This window comes from Canis lupus, chromosome 23, assembly GCF_003254725.2.
Source record: "Canis lupus dingo isolate Sandy chromosome 23, ASM325472v2, whole genome shotgun sequence".
Classification (NCBI taxonomy): domain Eukaryota; kingdom Metazoa; phylum Chordata; class Mammalia; order Carnivora; family Canidae; genus Canis; species Canis lupus.
The window spans coordinates 8,355,998-8,369,706 of record NC_064265.1 but is presented as its reverse complement, the minus strand read 5'-3'; the positions used below and the strand labels follow the sequence as shown (position 1 = coordinate 8,369,706).

The following is a 13,709-nucleotide window of genomic DNA, read 5'->3' as shown; positions in this document are numbered from 1 at the left end:
ATCCTCAGGAACTGAGCTTCTTCTCTGTCCACTTGAGGTTGTGGTCAATGCCCTGGTGGGCGCCATCCCATCCATCATGAATGTCCTCCTCGTCTGCCTCATCTTCTGGCTCATCTTCAGCATCATGGGTGTGAACATGTTTGCGGGGAAGTTTGGGCGATGCATCAACCAGACTGAGGGAGACCTGCCTTTGAACTACACCGTTGTGAACAATAAGAGTGACTGTGAGTCTTTCAACGTGACCGGCGAACTGTACTGGACCAAGGTGAAAGTCAACTTTGACAACGTGGGCGCCGGGTACCTAGCTCTTCTGCAGGTGGTAAGTCCTGGAGAGGAGGGACTTCCTCCCTCCCACAGGCTGTCCAGCATCATGCACCTGCACCCATGGCATGGGCAGGTGGGGGACCATGGGACTGCTCTGGGTCCTAACCGTAGGGTCACGCTGCCCAAAGGAGGCTAAGGATTGTCCAGAGACTTCTTGGCTCCTTGGGAAGTCCCCAGATTTTCCACTCTAGAACAGATGCCGCATTCTCCAAGGTGCATGGCATGGGGGTTCAGCACTGAGGCAGAACTAACCTCACAGCCAGTAGTCAGGTTGACAACCTCATGCTATCAGTTTGGCAGTGTGATGGCACAGGTTAAAAGGCAAAGACCATAGACACACAGAGACGAAACTATTAGCCACCCGGAGAGTCCAGCCTTCTGTTAGAAAAGGTGACAATAAAAGAAAAAAAAAAAAAAAAGAGAAAAGAAAAGGTGACAATGCCTCTGTGCAGTTTCTGGTGTGTAAGATGTGTGGTGTCGAAATGCACATGACGCTACCCCATCCTTCCAAAGTTTCCATTGATTTGTGAGGATGGTGGCTTCAGTGAGCATGATACATGGCATAAAATTAGCCTACAAGTAGCCTTGACAGCAGACATGCGGACAGACTGTAACACACAGAAGCACGGCTTACTTCCCTTACTATCCCAGTGTTAAGCCCAAGTACCTGTCTCTAGTCCCCAGAGTAGAGGAGCACTCAGTGGGCTCCCATCTGAAAACTTAATGCACATCTACTCGCACCTCCAGCCCTCCCTTAAATCCCAGAGGTAGCTTTCTTCAAAGACTCCCCTGAAATGCCTCCTAGAGAAGATTAGAGCCAAACCCAGAGACCCTCTGTCCCTGGGGCCTCCCTCTAGATGCCAAAACTTGAGGGGCACTTGGGCGGCTGAGTCAGTGAAGCGTCCAACTCTCAATTTCAACTCAGGTCATGATCTCAGGGTCATGAGATTGAGCCCTGTGTGAGCCCCACATCAGGCTCTACAGGGAGTCTTCTTGAGATTCTCCACCCTCTCTCCCTGCCCCTCCCACCCCACCCCCACATGCACCCACGTGAGCACAGTCTCTCTCCCTCTCTCTCTCTCTCTCTCTCCCTCGCTCTCCCTCTCTCTCTCTCTCATAAATAAATAAATAAATAAATAAATAAATAAATAAATAAATAAATAAATTAGATGTCAGAACCTGGAAGGAAAGGCCCTTTTGTAGACTGGGAGCTGACAGTCATTGCAGATAGAACACAGTGGCCAGAAAGGCAGTCACAAGCATCTTAGCACCATCGGTGCTCTCCAGCCGTTTCCAGAGCATCTCCAGCCCTCTCTTCATAGGGCAGGGCTTCCTGGCACAGGGAGCTGAAGTAGTTCGCCTTCTCTGGAGCAGCCTCAGTTCCCCCATCTGCCTCCCAGTGCCATAAGAACTCTCAGACATGAAAGTTGTGTGGACCGTTGTACCCTGAAAGGAGGCTTGGGGGAAGATCGGATGTTGCCGAGGACACAAGTGAGACTCACTGGAAGTCAGCCTCACCACCCAAGCATGTCTCTCAGGCTCTTCCTGAATCTTCGTAGCAGCCCAGACAGTGTAGCCAGCACCAGAGCCCTGGGTCATTCAGCCTCTTCCTTTACTGCCTTGGAGTGGCCAACTGGAGCAGGCTTGTGTAGGCTCACAAGAGCAGATTGTTGCATTTTCAGATATTTTGCAAGCCATGATTAAAGATCAGATTTTATAAACTTATAATTCACTAAGTGATATTGAAACAAAATCAGGGGGTACCTGTCTGGCTCAGTCAGTGGAGCATGCTACTGTTGATTTTGGGATTGTGGGCTCAAGCCCTATGTTGGGTATAGAGATTACTTTAAAAAATAAGTTATTTTAAAAATCAAAATTCACCATTAGCACATATTATCATCTATGCTTTTAAGGTTATTTACATGTGCTGTATCCATACCGTGGAAATGCTATAATGCTATGCTCCTCTGCATCTCTTCCCAAGTCTGTGTTCAGTAACGGCCAGTCAGTGACTTGAAATTGGCCGTGGTGGGAGTGTTTACCCAGAGAAATTGGCAAACATGACAATCAGGGCTTTGTTTTCTTCTGGAAAACCATTTGTTAGCCCCTTACTGACACATCACTGACTAAAGGACCCCTTAAGTACGAGGGGAGGTTGGGATGCTTCAGGGCCATCCTGAAAAGTCGTGGAACAGAAGCCACGACTCCAAGCTGCTTGACAGGGGTCCAGGTTAGCATTGGGGTCCCCCTCTCTGACCCTGACACCCACTGTAGGACTGCATCGTTTCAGAATCTGGAATGAAGGTGGATCTGAAAGGCAGACCTCCTTCGGTTCTCCTCAGTGTCCTGGCTAACATCGAGAAGCTTCTTACCCCCTCCATGACCCCCTTGTGCGGGGGGCTTCCCCTCCACCCCCAGTCCTGAACCGGAAGGCCCTTCCTGAACTGCCCAGTCATGTGAACACGGCCAAAGGGGCGGGGCGGGATGCTTGCTTCTCAGAGGAGGCTATTTCCTGGCCTCACTTGTCTGGATAGGACCCCAGATAACTCAATAAGTGCAAGTCAAATGATTCTTACTCTTATCTTTTCCTTCCAGGCAACATTTAAAGGCTGGATGGACATTATGTACGCAGCTGTGGACTCCAGGGGGGTAGGTAACCATACTGGCCTCTCCCACCACATCAGGCACATGAGGTTTAGGACACTTGGCACTAGGGAATCTGTGTGCACCCTCAGAAGCCCACCCCATAAGGGCCAGATCTCTTGTGCCAACCTGCAGTTGAGCCTCTCTGGAATGCCCAGGCCTGGCCCTGGGGCAAAGTTGCATGGTCTCCCCAGGAGCCCCAAATTCTCAAATATCTTTCAAATTAAATTCACTGCCATTTACTTAAATCTCAGTCTTACCCCAGAAGAGACAGAATAGAAGCAATAGAGATGCAGATCAAGTTTCCTTTTCATCCTTGTGCCCTGCCCAATCACAGTGACCATTCAGTGAAGGCGAAGGGGCGGGGGAACGACAGGGACACGGACCTGCTACACTCACACTTTCTGTTGGGCAGAAGCCAGGCAGTGCCACATCAACCCTGAGCCATCACTCTCCTGAACCCCATCCCCACCCTGGCCGGCCCTGCTCTGCACATGCACGCACACACAGACACGCAGCCCCGACTGGTCACCTCCCTCTGGACACACCCTCTCGCCCAGCCAGCCCCTTCCCCTTCCTGCCTGCCTGACCCCCATGTCTGATTTCTCCCGCTCAGTTTGAAGAGCAGCCCCAGTGGGAATATAACCTCTACATGTACATCTACTTCGTCATTTTCATCATCTTCGGGTCTTTCTTCACCCTGAACCTTTTCATCGGTGTCATCATCGACAACTTCAACCAACAGAAGAAAAAGATACGTAGAGCGCCTGCTCCCCCTGGGTCAGCAGGGTGGGGTGGGCCACCAGGGGGCTGAGGAGCCATTCTGGCCCCTGGCCCCATTGTGCCCTCCTGCGGGGGATGGGCCTCCCCCCCACTCCCCACAGATACTGGAGTGGGCAGGAGAGGGGCATGTTCATGAGGTGACACGCCCAGTCTGTAGGAGTGGAAGTGGGGGCCTGTGGCTGCCTGACAGCTGAGGCTCCTGAGAGGAGCTGGGCTGATGGTTGGGACTAAGTCACCTGGTCCACGATGGAGACAGCAGCCCAGGGTCTCTCCAGAGCTCCAACGGATGGGCCATGATTGCGTGGCAGGCAAACCAACTAGGCAGAGAGCACCTCCAGGGTGGCCAGGCTGGGCAGGGGAGCGGGTGGGGGATGGGGACTGGATTTGCACCTGACAAATCGAGAGAGGCCTCAAAGTGAAGGGAGACAGGGACTTTGTGAAAGCAGATTTGCAGAGGACTCTCTGGTGCACGATAGGGAGAGAAAGTGAGAAGGCCAACCGAGGCACCTCATCAAGGAGGCAAGATCCCTATGCCCCCCATGCTAGAACCCCTAAGGACCCCAAAATGAGGCCTGTACCTGTCTCTCTGCACTTAGGGGGCCAGGACATCTTCATGACAGAAGAGCAGAAGAAGTATTACAACGCCATGAAAAAGCTGGGCTCCAAGAAGCCCCAGAAGCCCATCCCTCGGCCTCTGGTGAGCCAGCTCCCAATCCAGCAAGACTGGGGAGGGTGTGCTTGGGGTGCTGGGTAGCCCCCACCCCCCAGGACCAGCCATCAAGACCTCTAAACAGCCTTTCAGGCTAGCCCAGGGCCCTTGGTCAGTGCAGGGAAGGAGGGGCACTGTCAGGCACCTGACCACATGCACGGGCCTCAAACTCCTGGAAAAAGTGAGGAAGGCATGGGTGGGCCATTCCAGCCAGGGGCACTCCTTCCCACAGGGGTCCCTCTCCTCTGCGCCCTCCTCCCCTGCCAGAGTGAGCAGGGTGGCCTCTGCAGGCCCACCCCCATTTGCAGCCTCTTCCTAGCCACCTCTGGGTGGGACAGACACAGCCTGGAGTCCCCTGGCAGGTGGCCCCAGGAAGACACTCAGTCCCCCTTGAGGCCGACTCCCTTGCCTGACCCAGACATTCTCCAATAAAGGGCCCAGCAGCAAGGGGGCAGGCAGGCAGTACTCAAAGTAATTACATGGCATAACCCGAATCACTAGCTAAAGTGATTTGGTTACTTTCACAGTCCCAGGTTTTAACCCAGTTCATCAATTATTATCTAGTTCCTACCCTTTCACCATGCTTTGTTCTAGATTAGGGGTGTGTGTGTATGTGTGTGTGTGTGTGTGTGTACAATTATTTATAATCTTCTCTCTTTCCCCAAATAATCTGAGGTGGCAAACAATTAAAGACACAAATATAGTTGATAGAATAAACCAAATCAATTCCAAAAAGGGTAGAGGACATCTGTTAACCTAAGGGCTGATCCAATTACTAGGACTGAACTTTAAATTTAAGCTTGAGCCATCAGACAGCGGGAACAAGGAGAAGCCCAGTGAACAGTGATGTGCTAGGGAAGCTCAGGGTAGGAGAAATTCCTTCCTGAAGATTCAGAGAAGACTTCAGGGAAGAGGGAGCCTGAGGGCCAGGCCCAGAAGCAGGAGTGCCAGGCTGTTTCAGCCTCCTGACTTCTCTCACCCTGGGGAGAATAGGAGGGTGGATGGTCTGGGTCGAGGGACAGCCACAGGGGGACCTGCTGGCCTGTTTCAGGTCCCTGCTGAGCCCATCCTTTGCCTCTCCTTTCAGAACAAGTACCAGGGTTTCCTATTCGACATTGTGACTAAGCAGGCCTTCGACGTCACCATCATGTTTCTCATCTGCTTGAACATGGTGACCATGATGGTAGAGACAGATGACCAGAGTCCCGAGAAGGTCAACATCTTGGCCAAGATCAACCTGCTCTTTGTAGCCATATTCACAGGCGAGTGTATCATCAAGATGGCTGCCCTGCGCCACTATTACTTCACCAACAGCTGGAACATCTTCGACTTTGTGGTTGTCATCCTCTCCATCGTGGGTGGGTATACAAGCTGGCCCCTCCTCTCGTCTGGGGTCTGGACTTAATGCCAAGTGTACTAGGCTCCTTTGTTCCTTTCTCTGCAATCCACACCTTTCCCCTGTCACAAATGCAGATACACACACACACACACACACCCCTCAATAGAGAATTTGTCTAGGAGGCCCACTCAGGCCAAGGAGGCCATCCTCGCGGAGGAGCCAGCGCCCACTCTTGGCCCCACTTTCCATGGGACCCTAGAACACAGTTTTCTGTTCTCTGTGAGAGCTTCAAGAATGAGTCTGTAAAGGGAGTGAGAGATGAGCAGGTTTCCCTGCCCTCCCAAGGCTAAAGGAAGAAGTGGCTTTCTAGGGTGTGGTGACTCTCCAGAGATGGGAGCAGGTGGCCTTCTTGGGTAGAAATTATCCCTGGAGATGGAAAATTCTAGAGTAAAGCCACCAATATGTGTGCCAGACTCCTTCAGACATCACCCACCTCATGCATCTGACCTTACAAATTCAGCATTGAGGGACGCCTGGATGGCTCAGCGGTTCAGTGTCTGGCTTTGGCTCAGGGCGCACGATCCCCAAGTCCCGGGATCAAGTCCCATGTCGGGCTCCCTGCATGGAGCCTACTTCTCCCTCTGCATATGTCTCTGCCTCTCTCTCTCTCTGCCTCTCTCTCTCTCTCTCTCTCTCTCTGCGTGTGTGTGTGTGTGCCTTTCATGAATAAATAAATAAAATATTTTTAAAAAAATAAAGTCAGCATAGAGGCAAGGAGATCATAAAACTAGGAACAGAAGAGATAGGATTCACATTCCATCTGTTTGGGCTGCTATAACCAAACACCAGACTGGGTAGTTCATAAACACCAGAAATTAATTTCTCATACTTCTGGATGCTGAAAGGCCAAGATTAAGGCACCAGCATGGTCATGTTTTCTGGCGGGGATCTTTTCCCTGGTTCATAACCAGCACCTTCTTTGCTGTGTCCTCACAAAGTAGAAGTGGCAAGGGAGCTTTCTAGGGCCTCTTTTATAAGGCACTGATCCCACTCATGAGGGCTCCACTCTCATGACCTAAGTACCTCCCAAAGGTCTCACCTGCTAACACCATCATCTTTGGAAATTGGGATTTCAACATATGAATTTGGGATTCAAACATTCAAGCCATAGAATACATCTACATGTGTTTGACCTCAGGACCCAAACCCTCTTTTGTTTTTGTTATTTACTTATAGAGTGAGCAAGCGCAAGAGCAGGGAGGTGGGAGGGGCAGAGGGAAAGGGAGCAGACTCCACACCCAGCCCAGAGATCATAACCTGAGCCGAAATCAAGAGTCAGATGCTTAACGAACGGAGTCATTCAGACACCACTCCCTTTTTAAGTAACAATTTTATTGGGATACAATTCACATACTGTAAGATGTACCCTTTAAAGTTTACAATTTAGTAGTTGCTAGTATATTCAACAGAGTTGTGCAACCTTCACCACTACATCTGATTGTAGACTATTTCCCTCTCCCCAGGCCCTGAAAACCATTAAATCTAAAATTTTGAGGGGCTGCCAAACTGTTTTTCCACTGTAGGTGCACCTTTTTACATTCCCGTCATCAACGTATAAGGGTTCCAGTGACTGCACATCCCCACCAATACTTGTTACTGTCTGTGATTTTTTATCATAGGCACCCTGGCAGATATGAAGTGATCATTTTGTTGAGGTTTTGGTTTACATTTCCCTAATGACTAATGACACTGAGCATCTTTCCATGTGCTTAGTGGTCATTTTCTATGGTATGTCTTGGTCTATGATGGGAGAAATGTCTTGGAGAAATGTCTATTCAGATCCTTTGCTTATTTTTTAGTTGGCTTATTTATGTTCTTGTTGTTGATGTGTGAGAGTTCTTTTTTTTTTTTTTTTTTTTTTTTAATTTTTTTTTTTAATTTTTATTTATTTATGATAGTCACAGAGAGAGAGAGAGAGAGAGAGGCAGAGACACAGGCAGAGGGAGAAGCAGGCTCCATGCACCGGGAGCCCGATGTGGGATTCGATCCCGGGTCTCCAGGATCGCGCCCTGGGCCAAAGGCAGGCACCAAACCGCTGCGCCACCCAGGGATCCCGAGAGTTCTTTATATATTCTGGACACCAGTCTCTTACCACACAATTCGCAAACATTTTCTCCCTTGCTGTGAGTTGTCTTGTCACTTTCTTGGTTGTTGTCTCTTGAAGCACAAAGCTTTTTGTTTTGATGAAGTCCCAATTTATCAATATTTCTTTTTTCTGTTGCTTGTGCTCAGAGCCCAAATGCTTGACCCTTGCTCTGTGGAACTCTGCTGTGTGGTGGCTGACTTTCCCCTTTCTGCCATACACATACAGCTTGTGCCTTCAGTGACCTCAGAGGGAGACACAGGGGCTGAGTCAGGGGCCATCGTAGCTGTAGTGACAGATGGTTAGAAGCTAGATGGAGGGTCAGGAAGTACTCTGGGAGTTCCCAGGCAGGGGTGAAGGTGAGCATGCCAGGCAGGACTGGAGAGAAGCTTTAGAGAATGCAGGATGTCAGCAGCCTCGAGGGGGCCGATGAAGGACAGTGTGGGTGAGCTATGGGAGGAGACGTGGCATGTGCCTCAGGGACACCTCCTGGTACTGGTGCCTGGCTGTGCTGGAGGGACATGGTTAACAGGTCAACCTGGAGCCAGAGTGTCTGAGTTGAATCTCAGTGTTCCACTGACTAGGTGACAACTTGGGTAAGTTACCTCACCTCTCAATTTCCTCTTCTGGAAAATGAGGATGATGGTATCAGCTTACCTCCTCGGGTGACCGGAAGGGCTAAATGGATAGATATAAAATGCTCAGCCCAGTGCCTTATTGACAGTGAACATGACGCGTGTCAGCTGGTGACATGATTACATGAGGAGTCTGGAAAGGTCACTCAGGCCAATACAAAGCGAGTTCATGTCATTCTTTCTCATGTAACTTGTATGCCTGCCTCTCAAAACTCCAAACCCGGAGTTGTCAATAGAGACCAAGCAGCAGGAAGCTCTGGAAGCTAGCAGGGTTGGGAGGGTGGCAGGAACAATCTCAGAGAGGCTGAGGTGTTGCAGGTGTGGCAGAGAACACAGGCTTGTGGGCCAGTGCCTTTCCAAGGGTCATGTGCCCTTCCATGAGCACATGAATTATCTGGGCTTATTAAAACACAGTGGGACAGGGGGTGGAACGGAGCATCCACATTTCTGAGAAGCTCCCAGGAGAATCCCAGGGCTGCTGATCCTCAGACCCCACTTTTGAGTAATGAGTTGCTGAAAAGCCTGAGCCTGAGCTCTGGTCCAAGCAAGGCCACCCAGATGCTGAGCAAATCCTCTCGGGTTTCAGAACCCAGGATCTAGCAGATGGGCCCAGTACAGCTCTACCGGACAGGTGTTCTCAGAAGACCAAGGGAAGAGAGGTCTGGGAAGCACTTTGTACAAGGTGTGGGTACGGTGTGGGTACTGTGGGTCCTCATTCTCTGGGTCACAGATGAGAAACGGAGACCCAGACAGGGTCCTTGCACGCCCCGGTCAACCCAGTCCTCCTGAAAGGGCCTCCTCTCCTTAGCTCCTTGCCACACAGAGATCCGTACAGTGGGGCAGGGCTAGAGGGAGGACAGAGACCCACTGGTGGCGCGGCCTCTGTTGTCTCCCACAGGTACCGTGCTCTCAGACATCATCCAGAAGTACTTCTTCTCCCCAACGCTCTTCCGAGTCATCCGCCTGGCCCGAATCGGCCGCATCCTCAGGCTGATTCGAGGTGCCAAGGGGATCCGCACACTGCTCTTTGCCCTCATGATGTCCCTGCCTGCCCTCTTCAACATCGGCCTGCTGCTCTTCCTCGTCATGTTCATCTACTCCATCTTCGGCATGGCTAACTTCGCTTATGTCAAGTGGGAGGCCGGCATCGATGACATGTTCAACTTCCAGACCTTCGCCAACAGCATGCTGTGCCTCTTCCAGATCACCACGTCGGCTGGCTGGGATGGCCTCCTCAGCCCCATCCTCAACACGGGGCCCCCTTACTGTGACCCCAATCTACCCAACAGCAATGGCTCCCGGGGGAACTGTGGGAGCCCGGCTGTGGGCATCCTCTTCTTCACCACGTACATCATCATCTCCTTCCTCATCGTGGTCAACATGTACATCGCCATCATCCTCGAGAACTTCAGCGTGGCCACAGAGGAGAGCACCGAGCCCCTGAGCGAGGACGACTTCGACATGTTCTATGAGATCTGGGAGAAGTTCGACCCGGAGGCCACCCAGTTCATCGAGTACTCGGCCCTGTCCGACTTCGCCGACGCCCTGTCCGAGCCGCTGCGCATCGCCAAACCCAACCAGATAAGCCTCATCAATATGGACCTGCCCATGGTGAGCGGGGACCGGATCCACTGCATGGACATCCTCTTTGCCTTCACCAAGAGGGTGCTGGGCGAGTCTGGGGAGATGGACGCCCTGAAGATCCAGATGGAGGAGAAGTTCATGGCGGCCAACCCGTCCAAGATCTCGTACGAGCCCATCACCACCACGCTGCGGCGCAAGCACGAGGAGGTGTCGGCCACCGTCATCCAGCGCGCCTTCCGGAGGCACCTGCTGCAGCGCTCCGTGAAGCACGCGTCCTTCCTGTACCGCCAGCAGGCCGGCGGCGCGCGGTCCGGAGAGCGGGCCCCGGAGCGGGAGGGCCTCATCGCCTACACGATGGCCGAGAACTTCTCCCGGCGCCTTGGCCCGCCCTCCAGCTCCTCCATTTCCTCCACGTCCTCCCCCCCCTCCTACGACAGCGTCACCAGGGCCACCAGCGATAACCCGCAGGTGCGGGCGTCCGACTACAGCCGCAGCGAGGACCTCGCCGACCTGCCCCCGTCCCCAGACAGGGACCGCGAGTCTATCGTGTGAGCCTCAGCCCGGCTGGCCAGGAGGCACCGGGAGGCGGCCTGTCGCATCGGAGCAAATGTGACCGCAGCCACAAGCCGGCATCTGCTGGGCCTTCCTTGGGCTCCGGGCGTGAGAGCTGGGCCTGGGCCCCGCGGGTCAATGAGGCTGAGTCCTGCGGCACCCCCGTGGATGGCCACAAGCAGGTGGCCGGGCTGACCGTTCTGGGTGGCCTGTCACCGGAGGCCCTACACACACCAGTGGCGGGGCTGCTCAGGCCACACCCGGGGGCCTTGAAAAGCCACAGCACCCCAGCTGCCGAGGAGAACTACAAAACTGAGACTGTAGATGTTGTGAATGGGCTTTCATAAATTTATTATATTTGATATTTTTTTACTTGAGCAAAGAACTGTTTTTTCCATGGACGATGGCAGTAGTTCACACTGCCTTTTCTTAACTCCAAACACGAGTGTCTGTGGAGCTGTTGGAACTCTGTTCTCAAAGCAAAAGTGACACCCAGTATGACCTCCCCAGGCCTTCGATGCCCTGGGACCAGAAGGGGATCCCCTGCTGCTCAGGCCACGGTGCCAGGAGAGCTGAACCTCTTTTCTCGCACATGCGTGTACGCACAGTCCACACACGGGGGCCACACTCGGGCTCCCTGTGGCCCAGGCTCCCCTCAGGCAGGTGCCAGGCAGAGGGGTCTCGCCAGTGGGGGCTCACGCTGGCCTCCCACTGTCCCCAGGGTCCTATACGCCCCCTTGTGTTTTTATGCAGGCCATCCTGGGGTCTTTTCTAGGAAAACACAAACCTTCCAGAAAAGAGCGGCCTGGGTCCCAGGGCTGGTCCTGGCTATGATGTTGCCTTTTCCTCCTGGGAGAGGCCAGCCTTCTGCACGAGTATTAATATTAAAGTGAAGGGCATGAGGGAACCGGCCCCACGTGTGGCCAGCCCCCAGCTTGTCCTTGCTCCCCAAGCCGGCAGGCCCTGCCCCACGGGCCAGGAAGAGCAGTCTGAGCCCCGTGCCACAAGGGCTAGGAAGCTGACCAGCCCTCAGCCGTGGGGCCCCAGCCCATCTGAGGAAGGGAATCTGTTGTCGTGGCCAGGGCTCTCTTTCCAGACCTTTCTGCCTCTCGCCCTGTGTGCGACTGGGGGGTGGGGGTGGGGGACTCCTGTGTGGTGCCCAGCAGCTCTCCAGATGGAGTGGGGAGGGCAGTGTGAGCCTGGCACCAGGAAGGAGCCTTGGGATGGTCAGTTCCCTGCCCTGCGAGGGGGATGGGCTCCCTTGGGAAGGGGAGCCATGTGGCCCCAGACCAGCCCCTCTGGCTCAGCCGGGGTCCTGGTGGCACACACCCGCGGGTCAACCTGGGGCAGGGTCTAGGCGGTCCACAGGTCTTATGAGAAGGCCTTTTCAGGGAAAAATACTTTTTCTAGTCCAATTACCCCCAGGGCCTCTTGAGCTGCTGACAATCCTATTTAGCATATGCAAATCTTTCAACGCAGAGAACTGTCACCCCCGGGAGTGACAGTGTTGGGGGGCGGAGCCTGAGCAGGCAGGGGCTCGGCCCATCCCAGCTCTCCCGCGGAGCCGCCGCTGCCGCCACCTCTGCCACCGCCTCCCGGCAGCCCCCCGGGAGCTGGAAACTGGCTGCTCCTCACCTACCTCGCCGAGCTGTCGGAGGGCTGGACGTTTGCGAGCTCGTGGCGGTGCTGAGGGGGCATTGCCGGCGAGTCAAGTATTACGTTTCTTTTTGTCACTCCGAGTTCCCTTGGTGGCAACCCTAGCCCCCGCCCCAGCCGTCCCGGTGATCTCTTCTCCCGTGCTGCCCTTGAGTCCAGCGTGGGACATGGCTCTGACCATCCCAGACACACTTCTCTGAGTGGAAATCTTATTTTTGTAGCTGTCTGTGCTTTGCTCTCGAGGCTTGGAGCGGCGTGTGCCCCTCCCTGGCACTAGCACCCACCGCAGCCAGGAATGTGGTTTGGGAGGCAAGCCGGCTGGCTGCCCGCTGGCCGGAAGGGAGCTGTGTGTGTGTGTGTGTGTGTGTGTGTGTGTGTGTGTGTGACCCAGGAGCCCTGAGACAGGTGCCTGGGGCTGAGGCTGAGGCAGGGTGAGCTAAGCCCAACTCCTTAGCTTTTCGCGTGGCTCTCATTTTTTTTTTCCAGAACCGCACGATGGCCAGCAGGAGGGGAGGAAGGGGTAGGAAAGGAGGGAGCATCAGGTGCCAGCTGTTGTCTGAGCTAATCGAGCACTTCTCACCAAACTCCGTGTATAAATAAGATACATATTTTTAAAACAAACCAATAAATGGCTTACATGACCTGGCCTGGACTCTGTTCTTATGATTTGACCAGGGCAGTGGCAGCGGCCCAACAAGCCCAGGCGATGGCCGTGGTGCAGGGGGGCAAGATGAGACCCCAAGAACCATGCAGGACTTCCCGTCATTTTCCCAGGAGAACAGCGGAGAGTGTGGCTGGTCCAGGGAAAGTGGGGGCACCCGGGTCCTACCTCCCAGGACCCCCAGTCTGGGGCACTGTGAGGGGTTGTGCTTTGGGGCTCCCACAATGGGAAAGGTTGGGGCGAGGGAGGCTGTGGAGAACAGCCAGATGGTCAAGCTAGGCCCGGCCCCGTGGCACCTGACCCTGGCTTCCTCGCTCTCACCCACCCCGGCTCCTCACTGCCACCCCGCCACCCCGCGGAAGTGCTCCGCAGCCAGCAGAGGCATCTTTGTGGCCAGCTCTCTGTGCCACCTTGCAGAGCTCCTCCTCGGCAGCTAACTCGGCAGACGGCAGCCCCCTCTGGGCAACCTGTCTCCTTGGGGCTTCTGTGGTGCCACCCCCTCCACACCCTCCTCCACCCCTGCGAGTGCCTCCTTAGGGGGCACGTCCTCCGGGATCTCACCGAATGCCCGAGCACGTGGAGCCCCGGCCCGCTCCCCGGAAGAGGGCAGGAAACCCCCCCCGCCCCCTCCCTGCCGCCACACTTAGAGTCCAGTCTTTATCTGGAGCCCAGTTCCCCCC

At 54.1% G+C, this 13,709-nt stretch overlaps 1 protein-coding gene across 7 annotated transcripts in view; it reads left to right on the top strand.

Moving 5' to 3' along the window:
- Nucleotides 1-13,009, top strand: part of SCN5A (sodium voltage-gated channel alpha subunit 5) — a 96,035-nt gene extending 83,026 nt beyond the window's left edge. For 6 of the 7 annotated variants that reach the window (XM_049099806.1, XM_049099804.1, XM_035704848.2 and 3 more), the window contains 6 exons: nt 38-319; nt 2,920-2,973; nt 3,584-3,721; nt 4,343-4,447; nt 5,547-5,817; nt 9,475-13,009. In XM_049099806.1, coding sequence (XP_048955763.1) covers nt 38-319; nt 2,920-2,973; nt 3,584-3,721; nt 4,343-4,447; nt 5,547-5,817; nt 9,475-10,712 — 2,088 coding nt within the window. In that variant the 3' untranslated portion in view covers nt 10,713-13,009. Of the gene's footprint in view, nt 1-37; nt 320-2,919; nt 2,974-3,583; nt 3,726-4,342; nt 4,448-5,546; nt 5,818-9,474 lie in introns of all 7 variants that reach the window. The other variant, XM_049099803.1, reaches the window with a different exon arrangement.
- Nucleotides 13,010-13,709: the final 700 nt, after the last annotated feature.